This window comes from Aquarana catesbeiana, linkage group LG02 (assembly GCF_042186555.1).
Source record: "Aquarana catesbeiana isolate 2022-GZ linkage group LG02, ASM4218655v1, whole genome shotgun sequence".
Classification (NCBI taxonomy): Eukaryota; Metazoa; Chordata; class Amphibia; order Anura; family Ranidae; genus Aquarana; species Aquarana catesbeiana.
In genome coordinates this window covers 689,241,697-689,266,011 of record NC_133325.1, presented here as the reverse complement: position 1 = coordinate 689,266,011, position 24,315 = coordinate 689,241,697, and the positions used below count along the sequence as shown (strand labels likewise).

General features: G+C 42.7%; 1 protein-coding gene across 2 annotated transcripts in view; it reads left to right on the top strand.

Moving 5' to 3' along the window:
• Positions 1–24,315, top strand: part of PHF12 (PHD finger protein 12) — a 148,843-nt gene that overhangs the window by 96,125 nt on the left and 28,403 nt on the right. For both annotated transcript variants that reach the window (XR_012241764.1, XM_073616800.1), the window contains exons 10-12: positions 9,826–9,954; positions 16,422–16,565; positions 24,273–24,315. The exon at positions 24,273–24,315 is cut by the window's right edge and continues 59 nt beyond it. Coding sequence is in view for 1 of the 2 variants with exons in the window: in XM_073616800.1 (XP_073472901.1) it covers positions 9,826–9,954; positions 16,422–16,565; positions 24,273–24,315 (316 nt within the window). In the remaining variant the exon portion in view is untranslated. The remainder of the gene's footprint in view (positions 1–9,825; positions 9,955–16,421; positions 16,566–24,272) is intronic.

Sequence of the window (24,315 nt, the reverse complement as noted above, 5' to 3'; positions counted from 1 at the left end):
CAGCAAATAGCTTGGGGTGTCTACTTTCCAAAATGGGGTCATTTGGGGGGGTTTTGAACTGTCCTGGCATTTTATGCACAACATTTAGAAGCTTATGTCACACATTACCCACTCTTCTAACCACTTGAAGACAAAGCCCTTTCTGACACTTATTGTTTACATGAAAAAGTTATTTTTTTTTGCAAGAAAATTACTTTGAACCCCCAAACATTATATATTTTTTTTAAAGCAAATGCCCTACAGATTAAAATGGTGGGTGTTTAATTTTTTTTCCACACAGTATTTGCGCAGCGATTTTTCAAACGCATTTTTGGGGGAAAAAACACACTTTTTTAAATTTTAATGCACTAAAACACACTATATTGCCCAAATGTTTGATGAAATAAAAAAGATGATCTTAGGCCGAGTACATGGATACCAAACATGACATGCTTTACAATTGCACACAAACGTGCAGTGGCAACAAAATAAATACATTTTTAAAAGCCTTTAAAAGCCTTTACAGGTTACCACTTTAGATTTGCAGAGGAGGTCTACTGCAAAAATTACTGCCCTCGATCTGACCTTCGCGGTGATACCTCACATGCATGGTGCAATTGCTGTTTACGTTTGACGACAGACCGCCGCTTGCGATCTCCTTAGCGCAAGAGCAGGGGGGCGACAGGGGTGCTTTTTTTTTTTTTTCTTTATTATTTTTTTGCTTTTTTATCTTATTTTTAAACTGTTCCTTTCATTTTTTTTTTTTTTTTTTTTTAAATCATTTTTATTGTTATCTCGGGGAATGTAAATATCCCCTATGATAGCAATAGGTAGTGACAGGTACTCTTTTTTTGAAAAAATTGGGGTCTATTAGACCCTAGATCTCTCCTCTGCCCTCAAAGCATCTGACCACACCAAGATCGGTGTGATAAAATGCTTCCCCAATTTCCCAATGGCGCTATTTACATCCGGCGAAATCTAAGTCATAAAATGCTCGTAGCTTCCGGTTTCTTAGGCCATAGAGATGTTTGGAGCCACTCTTGTCTCTGATCAGCTCTATGGTCAGCTGGCTGAATCACCGGCTGCATTCTCAGGTTCCCTGTTGAGACAGGAGAGCCAGAGAAAAACACGGAAGACGGTGGGGGGGGGGGGCATTCCCTCCCACGGCTTGTAAAGGCAGTCTAGAGGCTAATTAGCCGCTAGTATTGCTTTTACATGAAAGCCGACCGCTGGCTGAAAAGAATGATACCAAGATGATACCTAAACCTGCAGGCATCATTCTGGTATAACCACTCAAAGTCGTGAATGGCGTACCTGAAGACAAAAAAATGGTTAACAATGGTTAACAATAAAGCACAGTAAACAGTAAAGTATAAATAATTACATACCTGAAAAACAAACATGATAAAACATAATAACAATAAAACATTGCAGAATAGAATACAGTAAAAAAAAGAGCAGAACAATAGAGAGAGAGAATAGAGAGAGAGAACAATAAAACGACAACTATTTTTTTTTTTATTTTATATATATATATTTTTTTTTTTTTTTTTTTTACACTTTTTTTGTAACTAACTTTTATAACTGTAACCGGTTCCAGGTTCGGGTCTCTCAAAATGCGATGGCATCTTGGGAGACCCTGTGAAAGTGTGCCTAGTCTGTGCAATGCTGTACCCTACGCTAATACTCAACTAGTGAATGGTAGCGTTCAAAACATTCACCAATGCAAAGACCAGGATTGTCAGGACAGGAGGGACAATAATAGCGGGTGTCACGCCTATATCCGCGCTTGCTGCAGACACGACATCTTTTTGGGGGGGTTCGTTGGGTAGGGGTACTCGGGAGGACATAAAAATGCCTCTCATGCAGCCCTCTGCATTTGGTTGGGGATGTGAATGGGGGAAGTACAGGCGCTGCAGAAGCGGTGTGTTCCCAATTAGGATTGGCGAATGCAGCAGGAAGGGCACTATGGGCACGACGGGCCTGTGTTTGTCTTTTTGGTGGCAGCGGGACACTACTTGTGCTTGCCACCTCACCAGCTTGAACTGCACTTATGGGACTCGCCACGTCACCAAGTGTTACTGCAGCGCTGGTTTGACTACGACCGGGGTGTACTAAGCCGCTGGTGCTTGCCAGTTCAATAAAAAGCTTCCAAAAAAACTGTTAGCGATCGCAGGGATCAGGCCTGACTCTGCGAACGCTGCAGTTATGCGTTTAGTGTTTTGTAAGTGACAGTGATCGATCGATACTGCACTTGGGTGGGCTGGGCTGGGCCGGGCGGAGGGGCAAAACGCAGGTGCTAGCAGGTATCTGGGCTGATCCCGCTAACACTGCGTTTTTGGGAACCCTAAACTGCTGGGGACGCTAGTATAGATCTGATCGGACCAGATATTGATCCGTTCAGATACTATACCACTAAGGGAGCTGTACGGTGCGTGCGTGGGTGTTAGCGGTACTGGCGCTAACCTGACGCTGCCTGGGGCTGGTGCTTGCCAGTTCACCAAAATGCTACCAAAAAAACTGTTAGCGATCACAGGGATCAGGCCTGACTCTGCGAACACTGCAGTTATGCGTTTAGTGCCTTGTAAGTGACAGTGATCGATCGATACTGCACTTGGGTGGGCTGGGCCGGGCGGAGGGGCACAACGCAGGTGCTAGCGGGTATCTGGGCTGATCCCGCTAACACTGCGTTTTTGGGAACCCTAAACTGCTGGGGACGCTAGTATAGATCTGATCGGACCAGATATTGATCCGTTCAGATACTATACCACTAAGGGAGCTGTACGGTGCGTGCGTGGGTGTTAGCGGTACTGGCGCTAACCTGACGCTGCCTGGGGCTGGTGCTTGCCAGCTCACCAAAATGCTACCAAAAAAACTGTTAGCGATCGCAGGGATCAGGCCTGACTCTGCGAACGCTGCAGTTATGCGTTTAGTGTTTTGTAAGTGACAGTGATCGATCGATACTGCACTTGGGCTGGGCCGGGCGGAGGGACAAAACGCAGGTGCTAGCAGGTATCTGGGCTGATCCCGCTAACACTGCGTTTGTGGGAACCCTAAACTGCTGGGGACGCTAGTATAGATCTGATCGGATCAGATATTGATCCGATCAGATACTATACCACTAAGGGAGGCGTATGCTGCGTGCGTGGGTGTTAGCGTTACTGGCGCTAATCTGACGCTGCCTGGGGCGACGCATATCACCGCCGGGCGACCGGGGGGCTAAACCTTTATTCGGTAATAAACGGCGGATGCCCTGACACTATAAAAAATAAACGAACTAACCAGCGTCACCCGTAACGGTTATACAGTGATCAGTGGTGAAAGGGTTAACTAGGGGGCAATCAAGGGGTTAAAACATTTATTGGGTAGTATATGGGGGTCCCTGTCGCTATAAAACGCTGACGGCGAACCTCAATATTTACCTCACTAACTAGCGTCACCAGCGACACTAATACAGCGATCAGAAAAATGATCGCTTAGTGACACTGGTGACAGGGGGTGATCAAGGGGTTAAAACTTTATTAGGGGGGGTTAGGGGGGTATCCTAGACCTACAGGGGGGTAATACTCACTGTCCCAACACTGTAACTGTCACAAACTGACACCATGCAGTAATCAGAAAAAAAAAAAAAAAAAACTGCTGGTGTCAGTTTGTGACAGGGAGGGGGGGGGGGGGGGATCGGGGTGTTTTGTGTGCCAGGCATGTTCTACTGTGTTGTGTAGTGTTGGTGCACTCACATACCTGTCTTCTCTCCTCGGCGCTGCAACGGAATGCCGAGGAGAGATGACATAATTTCCTTTGCTGCTGTTTAGCATACAGCAGCAAAGGAAGTGATCTGATTGGCCGGCGGCGATCGCGAGGGGGGGGGCCACGAACGGATGGCCTCCCCCTCATCTCCGATCGCCGGAGGACAAAACGGGACCGCCTCGCGGGAGGCAAATCACGTACATGTACGTGATTTTGCCTGCCCGTGCCGCCTTGCCGACTTACATCGGCGTGAGGCGGTCCTTAAGTGGTTAAGGAGATTTGCCTTATTTGTCCTGTTTATAGTTCTCATTGAAAGTAAAAAAAAAAAATCTCAAATTATGAGTTGACACTGAACAACTAAGAGGAGAAATTTTTCTTTGAGGCACTGGCAACACAGGGTTTCCCTCACTTGTGTATTTTTGAGCAAAAGCTAAAAAACAAACCTATGCAGTACATCTCTGCAATTCATGCACATTTTCCCATGTTTTGTCTCTTAAAAACAAATGCAACAAGTGAAGAAAAATGACTGTGAATCTGACAATTTGGGTGTGCTCCTAAGAGACCATCCTGTTTGGGATTTCATAAGAAGTAAAGTGCACAGTAATTTAGGAGTTCACTGGATTTCTTACAGTTAAATGTACCTGCTGCATTTTGGAGGAATAAAACCAAAAAATGTGAAGGTGGACTTCCTACTGGGGATACAGAAAGAACAGACAGAAGCTTTAAAAGTTCTCTACGCTTCAAAAAATTATTGTATTTATCGGCGTATAACACGCACAGGTGTATAACACGCACATTAATTTTAAGAGGGAAGTTTCAGGAAAAAAATTAAAATGTAATAAGGATTTAATATTTAAGCAACATAAGGGTCAGTGCCCATCTGCAGCCTTACCATTGCCATCAATGCAGCCTGATTAATGCCCATCTGCAGCCTCACCGTTGTCGTCAGTGCAGCTGCCTCACCGTTGTCGTCAGTGCAGCTGCCTCACCGTTGTCGTCAGTGCAGCTGCCTCACCGTTGCCGTCAGTGCAGCTGCCTCACCGTTGCCGTCAGTGCAGCTGCCTCACCGTTGCCGTCAGTGCAGCTGCCTCACCGTTGCCGTCAGTGCAGCTGCCTCACCGTTGCCGTCAGTGCAGCTGCCTCACCGTTGCCGTCAGTGCAGCTGCCTCACCGTTGCCGTCAGTGCAGCTGCCTCACCGTTGCCGTCAGTGCAGCTGCCTCACCGTTGCCGTCAGTGCAGCTGCCTCACCGTTGCCGTCAGTGCAGCTGCCTCACCGTTGCCGTCAGTGCAGCTGCCTCACCGTTGCCGTCAGTGCAGCTGCCTCACCGTTGCCGTCAGTGCAGCTGCCTCACCGTTGCCGTCAGTGCAGCAGCCTCCTATTACAGAGGCCGCCAAGTAGGCAGGAGATTCTCACAATATTTAATCTGATGGCGCTCGTCCCGCCCACTCCCTGTCCCGTCCGAGGCAGCTAAAATTGAAGTATTGGCATATAACACGCACACCATATTTGCACCCAATTTTCATGGTGAAAAAGTGAGTGTTATACGCCAATAAATACAGTATATTATTGCAATCTGTTTTTTCTTTGAAATTCCTACACACCTTCCAGTTGACCACGCAGGAAGTAAGATGCAATTTCCCAATGTGGATACTTTTTTTTTTTTTATTCATATATTATTTATTACAGGTACCCATATAGCGCCATCATTTTATGCAGCTCTTTACATGCATATTGTACATTCACATCAGTCCCTGCCTTCAAGGAGCTTACAATCTAAGGTCTACAACTCACATTCATACTTACACATACTAACTAGGGCCAATTTTAAACAGGAGCCAAGTACTACAAGCACGTCTTTTGAGTGTGGGAGGAAACCAGAGTACCTGAAGGAAACTCATGCTGGAACAGGGAAAACATGCAAACTCCAGACAGGGAGTGTGGTGGTTGGGATTCAAACGGGCAGCCTTAGTCCTGCTAGGCAGATTTTCTAACCACTTGGATACAAGTGGCAATAAGTACCTGACAGGTTTTTTACCCTTCTGCATGGCTATCATTCTACTTAAATGAAGTAATGTGCAGAAACTGGTTGGAGAATGACCTATGTAAACTCATCATCACCAGTACAATTAGATTTAATTCAAGTATAACTAAAGGCAAAACTTTTTTTTTTTTTTTTTTTTAGTTTTGGATAGAATGGAGAAGGATTAAAACACTTGTCATGTTGTTGTTGCCGCCCAAGTCCCCATTAAGGAGAATTATCCTCGGTATTTGTCCTGTTTATCATTCATCATTGAAAGTAAAAGAAAATCACAGATTTTGGGTTGTCCCCAGAAAAGTAATACATGGGAAATCTTTCAATAACACTAGTTCTGGTGACCTGGTGGTTCCCAAGGCATTCCCCTAATTTGCTAGGATTCCCTCTCCCTTCCTGTTTTGGATATGTGACAGGAAATGAGGGTAAATCTCCTCAATGGGACAAAGATGGCAAAAAATAAATAAACTAACGGGGTTATAACCCTCCCTCCCTTAATCTATCTGAAATTAAAGAAATTTTTGCTTTTAGTTATGCTTTATTACATAAAACAATATGCTTCTGTACACAGGCAAATTTAGAATCTTAGACTGGTGCTGAGCCCTTAAAATATATTAGCTCTTTATAAATGTGCTCATTACTATGAGAGTTTTTTTGTCCTTTCAGGTTTTCCAGTCCTAACATTTGTCATTGCTTGCAAACAAATGTTTTGGCATCAACATATTTTTTTTTCTTTAGCAATGAATATTATGTTGCATCAATTGCTGTGATATAGAAAGATAAAAATGATAGACCCTTTGCTGTGAAGCTGTTTGTCACTAGCCCCTAGTGAATCCCCCAATGGAATATACAGAGATTGTCCAGCTCCCAGGAAATTCCTTTGCAGTCACTTGGATAAAGAGTTGGGTTATATGTTGGTGACCTAAAGAGATCTAACTTTCCCCACTCTATCCAAAAGGTCAGCTAATAATTTAAGGTGGTTCTAACTTAAAAAAACAAATCTGCAGTGTATTGCAGCCAATCTATTGATGTGGTGGTTGCATTTATTTTAGCTCCCCCCCCCCTTACTTTACCTGGTGATCCTGCTAGTAACACATCTGTTTTAGGCTGCTGCTCACTCACCACTATATCTTTGGAGTTGCAATATTACCCTAGACGGCTTGCTTGAGTTTGGACTGCAAAATCCTCATCTTGGTTACATAACTGGGTGTATTTTAATCGTACAGGACATAGGCAAAGTATTCATAGACCCGGAGTCTAGTTTATAGGCTTGTACCTTCAGGTGATTGGGCACTGGCAAAGCTTTTGAGGACACACCTCCTATAACTATTCCCCATTTCATGATTGCTTTTTTGCTGGTGTCCTAAAGTGATAGACTCTTCTTTTGCAGATTAATCACTTAGCTTAATTCGTTTTTTATTTTATATTCTAATGCCAAAAATAGAATCGTGTATTTGGATCAATAAAAAGCTTGGTAAAACCTTGGAACTTTTACCCAAGACCCCATGCTGTAGGGATGGTGGTGGCAAAAGTTTTTTCTCCCCCACAGTATCCTATACAGGATTCTATTCAAACCTACTCATGGTACTAAAGACCAGTGGGGGTATTCTTGCTATTATGGACTGAAAATCCTTCAATAAATACCTTCAAATGCCAAAATTTTCACATGGAATCTGCACGGTCGGTAATTGCCTCTCTGAGATGAAGTAAATACCTGGCACCTGTAGACATCTAAGATTCCATTCTACACATTCCTATTTATCCATCCATCTCTTTTGCCCTTTTTTCACTTTGCAGTGGCAGTTGTTTCCAGTTTGGCGCACTGCCATTCAACCTGTCCTCTGCTCCCAGAATATTCACAAAGGTCCTAGCAACTCTTCTTGCATTCTCAGGGCATCCAGGTCACAGGTTATCTGGCAACCACCTCCTGAAAGGCTGATCTGCCTTCCAGCTGGGCGAGCTTCCTAAAATCTATTCTCATGGCTTCACTTCAACTGGGAACACTTGGATAAAAATGCAACAAAAATGCATTCAGGACAGATGTTCAGAGGCATTTGAAATGCCAAATGCCTGTAACAGCTTGTAAACATGGTAACTCGCGTTTAGCCGCGTTTCGTTTACAGGCGTTTTTAATGGAGATAGATTTTTGACTATTTGGTTAAAAATGCTTCTAAACACGGCAAAACTGACATTATTGTGCTCCAGGAAGATAGCTGGATGCTCTGGTTTCAGCTCCTTCAAGTACAGAGTCAATGCTATGCCTTCCTCTGCCCAGTTGGAGAAGCCTTTATTATGTGAACTCGTTCACCTAATACAAAGGCTTCTGTGAATGGGCAGAAGAGGGGAGGAACAAACGCAGCAGCTGTGTGCTTTGCTCCTGAGTCCTGTGTCTTCTCCGGAGTGCCATAAAAACCTGTCAGATGTAAATAGTCGCAGTTCAGGAGGTAGCATGTACCTTGTTGTTGGACTTAACTCATATGCCTGCACATTTATGAAAGTGGCCATATTCCTGGAATTCAGCTTTAAAACGAACTGGGAGAGTATATGCCTCTGAGACTAAACGGTATGTTTAAGTAAGCCTTCCATAATACCTCTGACCAGTAGCATACCTCGCTCTCCTGATGGAGGCACATCCCTTTGGCTAATGTGAAGGCTGTGGAGGTTTTGCCAAAGCTGAAGTGAAGTCCAGGGCTTTTGGGTAATCTGTTAGCATACAGTAGATATAAAAAGTCTAGACACCCCTGTCAAAACGTCAGGTTTCTGTGATGTAAAGACATGAGACTAAGATGAATCATTTCAGAACTTTTCCCACCTTTTTAATGTGACTTATAAACTGTACAACTCAGTTGAACAACAAGCTGAAATCTTTTAGGTGGAGGGAAGTAAAAATAAACTAAAATATGGTTGCATAAGTGTGCACACCCTTAAACTAATACTTTGTTGAAGCACATTTTTGATTTTATTACAGCACTCAGTCTTTTTAGGTATGAGTCAGCAAGGCACATCTTGACTTGGCAATATTTGCCCACTCTTCTTTGCAAAAACACTCCAAATCTGTCAGATTGAGAGGGTATCTCCTGTGCACAGCCCTCTTCAGATCACCCCACAGATTTTCAATGAGGTTCAGGTCTGGGCTCTGACTGGGCCATTCCAAAACTTTAATCTTCTGGTGAAGCCGTTCATTTGGATGTATGCTTTGGGTCTTTGTCACGCTGAAAGATGAAGTTCCTGTTCGTGTTCAGCTTTCTAACAGAAGCCTGAAGGTTTTGTGCCTATTGGCAACCTCCCTGACCAGTTTTCTTCTTGTCTTTTCATCAATTTTGGAGGGATGACCAGTTCTTGGTAATGTCACTGTAGTGCCATATTTTCTCCACTTGATGATGACTGCCTTCACTGTGTTCCATTGTATATCTAATGCCTTAGAAATTCTTTTGTACCCTTCTCCTGACTGATACCTTTTAACAATGAGATCCCTCTGATGCTTTGGAAGCTCTCTGCGGACCATGGATTTTGTTATAGGATGCGACTAAGAAAATGTCAGAAAAGACTTAGAAGCTGAACTTTTATCTGGGGTTAATCAGAGGCACTTCAAATGATGGCAGGTGTGTACTGACTCCTATTTAATATGAGTTGAATGTGATTGCTTAATTCTGAACACCGCTACATCCCCAGTTTATAAGAGGGTGTGCACACTCATGCAATCACATTATTTTACTTTATTTTCACAGATTTCAGTTTATTTTCAAATGAGTTGTACATTTTATAGGTCACATTAAAGGTGGAAAAAGTTCTGAAATGATTTTTGTCATATAATTTTTTTTTTTTACATCACAGAAACCTGACCTTTTAACAGGGGTGTGTACACTTTTTATATCCACTGTATATAATTATGCCTTATATTGGTATAAATACACAGCAAAGACTGTTTTTCCTAAAGAGACTGCAGGGAAAATTGTGTTTGGAGAGGCTAAGTTTAAGCCCATCGCTTTTAAACTCCTTTCTTGTGCTATAGTTGCATATCTTACTTACAATATAACCTTCCGATCTCGCAATGTTATCTTACAGATGGAAAAGTTCGACCTAGTACATTAATGCTTGATGGCGCTTCAACCAGTCTTTCATCCTGCACAATAAACCCTTCATCTATGGTAGAACTGACAAACTCTTTAAGAACACTGATGGATGGGAATGGAGGTAGGTAACGTCATGTCCTGTAATGATTTATTGGACAGTTTTTGTTTTTTTTTTCCCCTGATAATGCCAAGAATGTCCTTATGCAGGCACCTCTTGTGTAGTCATAACGCTATGTCCCATCTCCCAGTTGTGTGCTGCCTGATATGACGGGAGTTGCTTTGGGAGAGGGGCCCGTGAAACCCAGAATCCCTTGGAGAGGTTGAGAAAACCTTGTTCCAGCTCCCCATGCACCTCCTATGTCTAAGTCACCCTGTGTCTATTAGGGGCACAGGGTGACTGAGAAAATGGACAGCTATTTAATGGACACTGAGAATGTGGTTTGGATTACTTAAAGCAGAGTTCCTCCCACATTTTTAACTTTTTCACCATTGAGCAGTAAAGAGTGCATTCATTGCAATTTGGCATATCATTATTTTTTTTTTTTTTTTTAAACGCTCACGGCTGTATTTCTTCATAGTATTCCTACTTCCTCGGCCACGCGTGTCCTTTCCGGATTTGCAATGTCTCCTGGGATATGTGTCCTCAATGCCAGGAGACAACAGGCATCGCCGGTGTTAAGCCGCTACCCATCAGAATATGCAACCAAAGTGATGTCGCGGCCATCTTGGTACACCCGCACTCATCCGCAGTAAGCCTAGGGTTAGAAGTCGGCAAGCGGATACCTTTATACACCAACCGGAGTCTTGCTTTTCAGTTATTTTTAACAGTAAACTCAGCTTATATAGTGAAATACAGTATATATAAGCTGAATTTACTGTTAAAAATAACTGTGAAAAGCAAGACTTTTGGTGGGTGTATAAAGATGTCCACTTGCCGACTTCTAACTCTAGACCTACTGTGGACAAGTGCGGGTGTACTGAGATGGACGCGACGCAACGTCACTTCGGTTGCATATTCTGATGGGTAGTAGATTTCTGGGTAGTAGATTTCCTGACAGGACTCTGGGTCGAAGCATCGAGAGATCAAGAGGTGCATGCTGGGCATACAGCATTACCATGTCCCCGAAGAGACTGCTAGTGGGCTTCACATGCCCACAGTAGAGATGGAAGCGCTCTGCAGAGCAAAAGTAAACCATAAGCAATTAAAAAAAACTGGAATTGATTGGCGATATGTTAAATGACATGGATTTAATGTTTTAGTGTAAAAGAACGGATTACAAAAAAAAATTCTGGGTGGAACTCCGCTTTAAAATGGAACAGTAATATTTATCAGCAATATCCCTCAAATCTATGATGCATTAATTCCACTGTATCAGAATGATGGAACATTGTAAGAGTTTTGTAGACTGTTGCCATGCCGTTTGCAATCCCCTGATTAATCAGAGCATAGATTGGATGTGGATTCCATGGTCTGCAGTGTAGGAGACAGACCGTCTGCTAATTTTGGGACCTTCTGCTATTGTGCGAAGGTGTCCTGTGTTTATATTTGTGTGTTGTGTCTTCTGAGCTAAAAGACTGCAAGGCTGACCTGAAAGGTCATACCTCTGAGTCACCTAGGCTGGGTAAATAACTAGTTAATTAGCTCATGTTCATTTATGTTTCTGCTTACAGTTGTATTGTTGGGATAATATGATCAGGAGGGGGGAACCTCCTTCTGAGTTGTATATAAGACTATTCTTGTTCTAATAAACAATTCCATGGTTCCTACAAGCTAGTGTTGTATATTTTGGCTGGAATATCTGAAGGTCCAAATTGGAGGAAGCTGTGTGCTGATGGAAGCACCCAAGTGGAGTGCGACGGGGATCCGTTACACCTACCTACCTACTTGTCATCATGCAGACTTTAGATAGAGGTGCTTGTAGAATTTTTTTATTTGAAAGGATTTCAAACTACCGTGGGTGCTGATGAGGCGGCACTGGTGGGCGCTGATGTGGAGGCACTGATTGCTGGCACTGTTATGCACTAATAGCTGGCATTGATTGCTGGCACTGTTATGCACTGGCAAGTGGCACTGGTTGGCACAGATGAGGCGGCTTCGCCTCTTCCTCTTCGGGACCGATGTCCCTTGACCAGAAGCCGGTGATCGGCTTTATTTTCTTCTGTTTACATCACATGATCAGCTGTCATTGGCTGACAGCTGATCATGTGGTAAGGGTCTGGGATCGACCCCTTACTCCGATCACCCGAGTTGTGGCCTTTTTTTCTTTTTTTTAACTAGTAATGCCGGTGATCAGCGATTTTTAGCTGGACTGCGACATTGCAGCGGACAGTTCGGACACGACATATTTTTTGGGACCAGTGACATTTATACAGCGATCAGTGCTATAAAAATGCACTAATTACTGTATAAATGACACTGGCAGGGAAGGTGGTTAACACAAGGGGCGATCAAAGGGTTAAATGTGCCCTAGGGAGGTGCTTTCTAGCTGTGGGGGGGAGTGGACTGACTGGGAGTACAGAGTGATCACTGTTCCTAATCGCTAGGAACAGACTATCACACTGTACCCCTGTCAGAACGGGGTTCTGCTTTGTTTACATTGGCAGAGCCCCATTCTGCCTCTGAAGCGATTGTGGGTGGCCAGAAGATATCGCGGTTGCCGGCCACGCGCATCGGCGCGGGCCTGCTGTATCTATTGCATGAAGAGCTGTACCAGTATAACTGCAGCGGTTGGTCGGCAAGTGGTTAATGAAGGGAATGCTATAAGCATTACTAACCTAACCCCATAGTATTTTAGAAATTAAATTATTATTCTTATTATACAGGATTTATATAGCGCCAACAGTTTGCGCAGCGCTTTACAACATGGGGGCAGACAGTACACATACAAATGAATACAGAGGGATCAGAGGGCCCTGCTCGTTGGAGCTTACAATCTAGAAGGGCAGGGTCAAGTGGAACAAAAGGTATTAACTGTGGGGGATAAGCTGATGCAGAAAATGAAAATACAGTTGTTGGGTGTGGGTAGGGTAGGCTTCTCTGAAGAGAAGGGTTTTCAGGTATCGTATAAAAGCTAATAGAGTAGGAGATAATGGGACAGATTGAGGTAAGGCATTCCATTGGATTGGAGAGGCTCTGGAAAAGTCCTATAGGCGAGCATGGGAGGAGGTGACGAGGGAGCTAGAGAGCCAAGAGGTCTTGAGAGGAATGAAGAGAACGAGTAGGTTGGTATTTAGAGACTAGGCTAGTGATGTAGCTGGGGGCTAAGTTGTGGATGGCTTTGTAAGTAGTTAGTATTTTGAATTTAATTAGTTGGGTGAGCAAAAGCCAGTGGAGCAATTGACAGAGGAATAGCAGATACAGAGCAATTGGTAAGGCGGATGAGTCTGGCAGCAGCATTCATGATGGATTGAAGGGGTGATAGACTATGTAAAGGTAATCCAGTGAGAAGGGAGTTGCAGTAGTCGAGGCGAGAGATGACCAGGGAATAAATTAGGAGCTTTGTTGTGTCATTGGTTAGAAAGGGGCGTATTTTGGAGATGTTGAGGCGGCAAGATTTGGACAGTGATTGGACATGGGGCTTAAGGGAGTTTAGAGTCCAGGACTACACCTGGAACCTTGGCATGCGGGGATGGGCTTATAGTTGTTGCCTGCGATTTTGACAGAGATCAGGGGAAGGGGCACATAAAGGAGAATTAAAAGTTTGGTTTTGGGTAGATGAGTTTGAGGAAGTGGTGTTTCATCCAGACTGATATATCTGATAGTAAATTAGTGATACATGAGGAGACTGAGGGAGTGAGCTGAGGGGTAGAGAAATAGATTTTGGTGTCATCAGCATAGAGGTGGCATGGGAGGCTGTCAGCTAACCCAGGGAAGAGGTGTAAATTGAAAATTGGAGAGGTCCAAGAACTGAACCTTGGGGGACCCCAACAAAGAAGGGAAGAGAGGAGGAAGAAGTAGAGTTGTAAGAAACGCTAAAGGTGCGGTTGGATAAGGTAGGAAGAGAACCAGCGAAGAGTACACTCACGGAGACTAAAGGAGTTGAGTTTTTTGAGGAGCAGGGGGTGGTCAATCGTATCAAAGGCAGCAGAGGTCCAGGAGTAGACGTACAGAATAGTGTCCCTTGGTTTTGGCCGTTAGTAGATCGTTTGTTTTAGGAGAGCAGTTTCTGTGGAGTGTTGAGGATGAAATCCAGACTGAAGCGGATCAAGAAGGCCATTATCAGCTAAGTGGACGCTCAGTCGGTTGTAGACCAGGCGTTCAAGGCGTTTGGATAACAAGGGGAGCAAGGAGATGGGGCGTAGGTTCTTAGGATTTGATGGGTCCAGTGAGGGCTGTTTAAGTATGAGGCTGACAAGTGCCTGTTTTAGAGGTGGGGAAGATGCCAGAAGAGGGGGAGAGATTGAAGATGTGGGTTAGAGAGTGTAGAATAGAGCCAAAGGGTGAACGTAGCATTTGCGAGGGAATAGGATCCAGAGGGCAGGTGGTAAGATGGATATTGGCAAGTAGTTAAGCAACCTCTTCTATAGTGGTGGGGTTGAAAGAGGGAAGTAATGATTGTACCTGTGGGCATGAAGTGTAAAGCGTGAAGGGTATCTGAACAGTAGAGATCTCCTTGCGAATTGTATCAATCTTCTCTTTCAGTGATTGGCGATCTCCTGGGCAGTGAGTGAGTTGGTAAGTGGAGGACGAAGTAGAGAGTTGAAGGTAGAGAAGAGTTGACGTGGACAGGATAAGTTGCTAATGAGAGTGATAAAATAGGTCTGCTTGGCAGTAGGGAGGCTGGCATTGTATTTTTGAAGGGCAGATTTATATTTGTTGAAATCTTTCTGAGACTCAGTCTTACACCACAGGCGCTCATGAGCACGACTATTTTTTTCTGACTTTTAGTATCATCTGTTTGCCAAGGTTGAAGGGGATCGGGGTCTGCTTTGTGTGTAGTGAGGGGGGTCTGTGAGGCTAAAAGTGAAGTGTTGTAGACAGAAGTGGCTAGGTTGGTGCAAGATAGGGGTGACATTTTGTCATAGGTCGTCCGTAGCAGAGAAGAGAAGGGTTGAGATGACGTAGGTTTCTGCAGGTAACTTTTAGGAGGTTGGAGGGAGAGGAGGTGGAGGAGAGGGAGAGCGTGAAACTACTAAAGTAGTGATCAGCGAGAGGGAATGGATAGTTGGAGAGGTGCATAGATGAGAGAAAACGAGGTCAAGGGTATTGCCTTCAGAGTGAGTAGGAGCATGTATCCACTGCTTCAGGTCAAAGGAGGAGGTTAGACTGAGAAGTTTGGAAGTGGCAGGAGTGTTAGTATTAATAGAGATATTGAAGTAACCCAGAATGATGGTGGGGATTTCAGAATAAAGGAAATAGTGTAGCCAGGCAGAGAAGTCATCAAGAAAGGTTAATACAGGTCCAGGGGGCCTGTAGATCACAGCTATCCTTAGAAAAACTGGAGAGAAAAGAATGAATGCAATGTGCTTTGAAAGAGGAGAGCGACAGAGAGGGAGGTGGGTGAAGGTAGTGCGGGCTGTGATTCAGCCAGTCTTGCTCAGTAGAAGTTCCCCCTTATTCCCTTAGTTCCTCATATACCCCAGTCACAGAACCACGTCTCGGTTAGCTGGTAACTGTGAGCATGTGTAATCGTTACAGATTAAATGTCATTCACTTAAAGTAGAAGTCCAGGCTAATACCATCTTAGCTGAAAGCTGCTGTCATCCCCATTCTAGGTCCTATACTAACTATCCTGTAAAGCCTGGTACACACAATGAGAATATTGGAAGGAATGATTGTCAGTTTTGTGTGTGTTTAAAAAAAAAAAAAAAAAAATCGTACGATCTGGTATCGTAAGAGAAAAATGTTCTGTCTACATAGATCTATTTGAAAGCGGTATTTTTTTGTACGATTTTCAGATTGTGTGTATGGGCCTTAAAGGAAAGATGTCACATGATCTCCCAGGGGCCGGCTTCAGGGGACAAGAGAGAATAGTGACAATGGCTGCAGTGACATCACCCATAGATTTACTATGGGGCATCTGTTAGCTGTCCCTTTTGCCGAAGCTAGTCATGTGACTTAGACCATAGCGCCCATAGATTAGGTAAGTATACACATCTTTCCTGTACAACACTGGTCATCAACCCTGTCCTCAGGGCCCACTAAAAGGCCAGTTTTGCAAGATAACAAAATACATCACAGGTGATATCATTTGCTGCTCAGTGATTGCAGTATTCTAGTCTGCATCTCCCCAAGGTAATACTTAAAACCTGGCCTGTTAGTGGGCCCTGAGGACAGGGTTGATGACCACTGCTGTACAAGATAGTATAGGGCTTAGAACGGGGGTGAGGGCTGGTTTAAGCTTGGCTAGTATGAGTCCAGACTTCTACTTTTAAGGTTTACATCAATTTGAATCTGTCTTGAATGGCAGTTTGTTTATAATATTGGCAATTTTAGCCAGTCCTACAGATTATCACAATAGAATAGATTTTCGTTTTTTCTATCTTTAGGTCATTTAAGCTGGCATTTGGATTCCGTTTAATTTTCATGTTCAGATAACTCTGTGTTAATTTTCTGTTGCACTCACAAGTTGCTTGTTAACATTGCAGAGATCCAGATAAATATGTTGGATGAGAAGTTGGTAAAGTTTTTAGCCATGCAAAGAATCCAGGAGATTTTTGCATCAAAAGACCATCCTATATCAAGTGCCAGCCGACTGCAGCCACCTCCTTCCAGTGGACATCAAACTGAAGGTGGGTATGGTGTATTTCAATTGGTGTGATTTTACTGATATCAAGGAGTTTGTTGCGACCTAAACCTATTTGTAGACCTTCTAATGTGTTATGGTATCAGTCAGTGTATTCAATAGGCTACTAAACATTATGAAAGTTAAGTCAGTTTGAGCAGATCTGCATTGCCAGAGGAGCAGTAAATCATAATCGCTGTGCTGTACAGTGAAGCAGAAATATAGACTGCTTAATGAAAGCAAATTTACACCACCCACTATAACTCATCAAAGCGTGGACCTCACTAGACCTCTGAAGGTATGCTGTGATATCTGGCAGCAAGCAGTTAGTAGCAGGTCCTGGAGGTTGTGAGGGCCTCCATGGATCAGAGTTGATTTTCCCAGCACATCCCACAGATGCTTGATTGGATTGACATCTGAAGAATTTGGAGGCCAAGTCAACACCTCAACCTTCTTGTTTCCTCAAGCCATTCTTGAATTCATGAGACCAGGCCACCATGTTTCAATGGTCCAGTTCTGATGCACATACGCACATTGTAGGCAGGTTTGGACACAGGTCAGCATATGCACCCTGACTGGTCTGCGGCTGTGCAGCCCCATATGCATCAAACTGTGATGCACTGTGTTCTGACACCTTTCTATGGGAACCAGTGTTAACTTTTACAGCTACTTGAGCTACAGTAGCTCTTCTATTGGATCAGACTATACAGGCCAGCCTTCACTCCCCACGTGCATCCGTGAGCCTTGGCTGCCCATGACCCTGTCACCAGTTTGCCAGTTTTCCTTCCTTGGACCTCCTTGGAAGGTCCTGACCACTGCAGACTAGGAACATCCTACAAGAGCTACAACAGTTCTGGAGTTGCTCTGACCCAGTTGTCTAGCCATTACAATTTAGCCCTTGTGAAGGTTAGTCAAATCTTTACCTTTTGTCCATTTGTTCATTTTTTCAGCTTTCAACACACTAACTTCAGGGACACTGTTCACTTGCAGTCTCATATAGCCCACCCACTTTCAGATGCCATTGTAACAAGATAAACAATATTATTCACTTTACTTGTCAGTGGTCATAATATTATGGCTAATTGATTTAGCTACCTCCTATATACCTAGATATTTGCATTCACAATCACTCTATCACTGTTAAGGACTAAATATTATTTTAAATGTACATAATCATAACATGTAACGCTTTTTACATTTTTCAAATCTACTCGTCTGTGGGTCAACAGAATATGCTAAATGTACATACTGTGAGTTGAAAAAGTATTCACACCCCTTGAAATTTTCCACATTTTGTCATGTTACAACCAAATATGTAATGTGTTTTATTGGGATTTTATGTGATGGACCAACACAAAGTGGCACATAAGTGTGAAGTGGAAGGAAAATGATAAATGATTTTAAATATTTTCTTACAAATATCTGAAAAGTGTGGTGTGCATTTGTATTCAGCCCCCTTTACTCTGATACTCTAATCTAGTGGAACCAATTGTCTTCAGAAGTCACTTAATTAGCAAAGCGTCCATCTGTGTGTAATTATCTCATTTATAAATACAGCTGTTCTGTTCTGTTAGAGAACCTTAGTGAACAAACAGCATCAGGGGGGCCGAGGAACACACACACCAGACAGGTCAGGGATAACGTTTTGGAGAAGTTTACAGCGGGGTTAGTTTATTAAAAAAAATCTACCAAGCTTTGAACAACTCAAGGAGCACTGTTCAAGCCATCCAAAAATGGAAAGCGTATGGCACAACTGCAAACCTACCAAGACATGGTTGTTCACCTAAACTGACAGGCTGGGCAGGGAGAGCAATAATCAGAGAAGCAGCCAAGAGGCCCATAGTAACGCTAGAGGAGCTGCAGAGATCCACAGCTCAGGTGGGAGAATCTGTACACAGGACAACTAAAAGTTGTGCATTCCACAAATCTGGCCTTTATGGAAGAGTGGCAAGAAGAAAGCCATAAGTCGTGTTTGCAGTTTGCGAAAAGCCATGTTGGGGGACACAACAAACGAGGAAGAAGGTGCTCTGGTCAGAGGAAACCAAAATTGAACTTTTTGGCCTAAAAACAAAACGCTGTGTGTGGTGGAAAACTAACACGGACTACAGTTTAACTTCTATAGTTGGGAAGATACTGGAGAGTTTAATAAAAGATCACAGATGAGTTCTTGCTGGAAAAAAATATTTTAAGCAACAGACAGCATGGGTTCATGAAAGACAGAAGTTGTCAAACATCTTAATTTCTTTTTATGAAGAATTAAGTGAAACTTTAAACAAAGGGGTGGCTGTAGACGTGATATACTTGGAATTTGCAAAAGTGTTCGATACAGTTCCCCACATACGGCTAATGTGTAAGTAAGGTAAAGTCTACAGGCTTGGAAATAGTTTGTAAATGGATAGAAAACGGACTAAAAGACCGAATTCAGAGTGTAGTGATTAGATTCATTCTCTGACTGGTCTTAGGTTATCAGTGGTGTACCCCATGGTTCAGTGTTGGGACCCTTACTTTTTAATATATTTATAGATGATATAGGGTCTGGGATTAAAAGTACCATTTCAGTCTTTGCAGATGACCCCAAACCATGCAGTGGAATAACGTCTTTACAGGATGTCTCCAACTTACAAGCCAACCTCAATGCTCTGTTTTAATGGACGACTATGTGGCAGATGAGGTTTAATGTAGATAAATGTAAAGTTATATACTGGGGGGGAGGGGAGATAATATACATACATCATACATACTAGAGGGGAGTACAACTGGGGGGGATCCATAGTGAAGGATCTGGGGGTTTTGGTAGATCATAAGCTCAATAATGGCATGCAATGCCAAGCTTTGGTTTCCAAAGTGAGCAAAATCCTTTCTCGTATTGAGAGGTATGGACTCCAGAGAGAGATAATTTTAGCCCTGTACAAATCATTAGTAAGACCTCATCTGGAATATGCAGTTCAGTTTTGGGCACCAGCTCAATTCACAAAAAGGATACCAGGAAACTGGAGGCAGTGCAGAGAAGGGCAACCAAACTGATGAGAGCCATGGAGGAACTCCATTATGAGGATAGATTAGAGGAACTGAATTTATTCTCTTAAGAGGAGATTGGGGGGGGGATGTATGATCAACGTGCACAAATATATGTGGTCCATATAGTGTACTTGGTGTTTTTATTATAATTATTCACGATTTATATAGCGCCAACAGTTTACGCAGCGCTTTCAATGTAGAGGGGGGGGACAGCACAATTTACAGTACAGTTCAACAGAGAAGGGACAGGAGGGCCCTGCTTGTAGAGCTTACATTCTAAAGGTAGGGGGTGGTGGTACAAAAGGTAATAGATGCAGGGAATGATTTGATGGGGGGGGTGGCTCAGGGACAGTTAGGTGGGTGTGGGATAGGCTTCCCTGGTGTGGTGTTGAGTTATTCACTTTACAGTCAACACATAGGACAAGGGGGCACTCTTTACACCTAGAGGAAAAGATTAAATCTCCAAATATGGAAAGGTTTCTTCACAGTGAGGTGTGAAAATGTGCAATAGACTCCCTCCAGAGGTGGTTCTGGCCAGCTCAGTAAATTGCTTTAACCGCTTGCCGACCAGGCACGACGATATACGTCGGCACAATGGCATGGCTGCGCAAATGGGCGTACAGGTACGTCCCCTTTAAGAAGCGGCATTGTGGGAGCGCTCGCCCGCTGCATGCTCTGCCTATGTAAATAAGGCATTTCCCCGTTCTGCCTAGTGACATGACAGAGATCTACTGCTCCCTGTCACCGGGAGCAGTGATCGCTGTCATGTCCTAGGTAGCCCATCCCCCCCAAGTTAAAATCACTCCCTAGGACACACTTAACCCCTTGATCGCCCCTAGTGTTTAACCCCTTCCCTGCCAGTGTCATTTACACAGTAATCAGTGCATTTTTATAGCACTGAACGCTGTATAAATGACAGTGGTCCCAAAATAGTGTCCAATGTGTCTGCCATAATGTCGCAATCACGATAAAAATCGCAGATCGCCGCAATTACTAATTGAAAAAAATGAATTAAAAAAATGCCATAAATCTATCCCCTATTTTTGTAGACGCTATAACTTTTGCCCAAACCAATCAATATACACTTATTGCGATTTTTTTTTTTTTTTTTTTTTTTTTTTACCAAAAATATGTAGAAGAATACATATCGACCTAAACTGAGGAAAAAATGTTTTATTTTTATATATTTTTTGGGGATATTTATTATAGCAAAAAGTAAAAAATAATGCGCTTTTTTTTTTTTTTTTTTTTTTTTCAAAATTGTCGCTTTTTTTGTTTATAGTGCAAAAAATAAAAACTGCAGAGGTGATCGAATACCACCAAAAGAAAGCTCTGTTGGGAAAAAAAGGACGTCAATTTTGTTTGGGTGCAATGTCAGTTAAATCGACACAGTGCCGTATTGCGAAAAGTGCTTTGGTCAGGAAGGGGGTAAATTCTTCGGGGCTGAAGTGGTTAAAGGCCTGGATTATTTCCTAAATGTACATAATATAATTGGGTACTAACATTTATAGGTAAAGTTGATCCAGGGAAAATACAATCGCCTCTCGGGGGATCAGGAAGGAATTTTTTCCCCTGCAGTGGCAAGTTGGATCATGCTTTGCTGGGGTTTTTCGTCTTCCTCCTTTTTTATTCTTTTTTTTTTTTTTACAACCTAACTATATAACGTCACCCTGAGCACACCATCCCCACCATGAAACATGGTGTGGCAGCATTATGCTGTGGAGATTATTTTCTTCAGCAGGGACAGGGAAAGTTGGTCAGACTTGATGGGAAGATGGATGGAGCCAAATACAGGGTAATCTTAGAAGAAAACCTGCAGAAGACTTGAAACTGAGGAGGTTCACCTTCCAGCAGGATAACAACCCTAAACATACAGCTGTAGCTACAATGGAATGGTTTAGATCAAAGCATATTCATATGTTAGAATGGCCCAGTCAAATGCCAGACCTAATTGACCAATTGAGAATCTGTGGCAAGACTTGAAAATTCCTGTTCAGACGCTCTCCATCCTATCTGACAGAGCTTGTGCTATTTTGCAAAGAATGGGCAAAAATGTCACTCTAGATGTGCAAAACTGGTAGAGACATCCCCAAAAAGACTTCCAGATGTAATTGCAGTGAAAGGTGGTTCTACAAAGTATTGACTCGGGGGGGGGGGCTGAATACAAATGCACCCCACGTTTTTCACGTATTTGTAAAAAATGTTGAAAACAATTTATAATTTTCCTTCCACTTCACAATTATGTGCCACTTTGTGTTGGTCTATCGCATAAAATATCAATAAAATACTTTTACGTTTTTGGTTGTAACATGACAAATGGGGTATGAATACTTTTTCAAGGCAATGTAAATGGTTTACTTCCTGCCCTTCACTGTTAATGATTGGTCTGCTCTGTTCTTTATATCTGACAGGCTGTATTGTATATCTGGCTTATATCTGACAGGCTGTTTATCACTAATAAACTCCTGCACTTGTTTCAAGCAGTCATTCTTGGTATCTTAACATGACTAGTTGTGTCCTTAACTTATCCAGTGACATAGAGCACCACCTCTCTTTTAAGGAAAAATTGCCTAAATGGGTTAAAGCTGTTGTATTGAGTTTTGACAGATTAGTAGTAGGTTAAAATTTCTTACTGCCTGAGTACACTACAAAGTGACAGACTCTGCTATACCTAGAATGTAGTGGTCAACATACAATAACCTGTGTATAACCGTTCAGTATACTGTGTAGACACTAGAGTAGCAGTATCCTGTGTGTATGCTTGTCCACCCGAGAGAGTTCCCCATGATATCATTAAAAAGGGGTCCAAAAGTGAGGATGGTTGACTGTTGTATCTAAGGTGCCTATAGACATTGCCAGGCAATTGGCTATGCAGACATAAGCCTTATGACTTTGAGTGTGCAGCCATGTGAGGGCGCTGTAAATGTAATTTTGTCCTCTGCCTTGGCTAGATGAGGCAATGTCATCTTGTCTGTCGATGGCTTTATTTTGGCTGTAAGCATAACAAGGGAACTTAAAGCTGGGCATGAACAGTTTGAATCTCGGCCAGTTCAGCATGGACCGGCTGAGATTTGGGCAGGCTGATTTGTACCCATCAATCCAGCTTCAGTACAACCAGCATGTTGGATTTTTCATGATTGTGTTGATAAGGGAATCAAGAGAATTTATTTATTTATTTTTGCATTCAATCTATGGCTGGCTTAAATGGGAAGTACATTTTTTGCCAAAAAAGAATGCACGTTTTTGCAAGTTAAAGTGCATTTATTTTTTGTTGCAGGGGCCTGTAAAGCATTGTACCAGCGATCAGCAGATTGCTAATGCCTTGCAGGTCTCCTGCATATCTTTCAGTGTATCTGCTACCTTGTAGGAGGAAACCTATTGTATTTGGACAGGAAGCATGAATGAACTGCCATGGCCCTCCACAGTGCTGCGGTGGTTCATTGAGAACTACAAGCCGACAGCCGCTAAGGATTCAAATTGGAGCACTGTGAATGAGTGGTGCGGGCGGAGCCCTGCAACGCTACGTTTTTTAAAATGTTGACACTGGTGAGGAGAAGATCTCCCCCCCACTAGCTGTCAGAGCGGGGGCCAGTGCTTTCGTTACACCCCGATTTATGGCTGTAACATGTTATAAAAGGTGAACTTATTCTTACAGTTTAGCTTTTAGACTAAATGCATTAGCATTTGAAAGTGTTTGAATCTTTATGATATCAAATCTTTATGACAAATCCATGTGTTTCATAGAGGTGGTGTTTATATGATAGCTAAGCCCAACCCCAGCCAAAAGCTTTATCAAATTTAAAAAAAATAGTGGGGAAGTGTTAGAAATGTCAGGTTTTTATTGCTGTGTCCCAGTTGTTGGGGTGATTTCCCCTAGCTTTGTTTTCTACTGATCCTAATGGTTTTTACCTGAGCAGTAAGCGGTGTTAATTTTGGCAGCACATTTCGATTTAGTTTTAGTCTTGGTCTTAGGACTAAAATGGCATTTTAGTGTTAGTCCCATTTTAGTCTTCTGCAATTGTTTGTCGTATTTAGTCAACTAAATCTCCAGGACATTTCAGTCGTCTAAAATCTAATGGGTGTAATTAAATTGTAATGCATTAGTTATAATTTCTCTACAATTTCCAAACTCATTATATACTGCTGGAGTGAAAAATCTCATATGTTATTATTTAAGTTATTGAGGTATGACCATGCACTACAGACCAGCGTTAATTTTGAGGTCAAATTTCAATGCAGTTTTTGTCTTAGTCTTTTGACTAAAATGCCATTTTAGTTTGTCATATTTTAGTCATCTCAATTGTTTTAGTTTAAGTCTTATTTTAGTTGACTAAAATAGAATTCATTTAGTCGACTAACATTAACACTGGTAGTAAGTGAGGGAGACTCTTCCCAGTGAGAACAATTTTTAAAGTGAGCGAGCAATTAAAACCTGGATTTTTATGTTATTTTTATATTTTTTAACTCTCCCCCTGCTCAACAAAAATGCTAAAAAAAACCAGCTGGATTTGGGTTTATTCCTACTGAATTATCCCTGGAAAAATCTAATATAACCAATGTTTACGTCTTTAAATACATTGCTGTGTGTAGCATATGATAGAATTTTCTTTTCCCTTTCTAGCTTACCAGTGAAACTTGCATTAGGCTGTATAAGCATTGTACAGTTGCTTATGTCCTGTTGTTTGCATCCATACAGCTCGGAAAAGAGACGTTCAGGCCAGAGCAGTCTTTTACCCCTT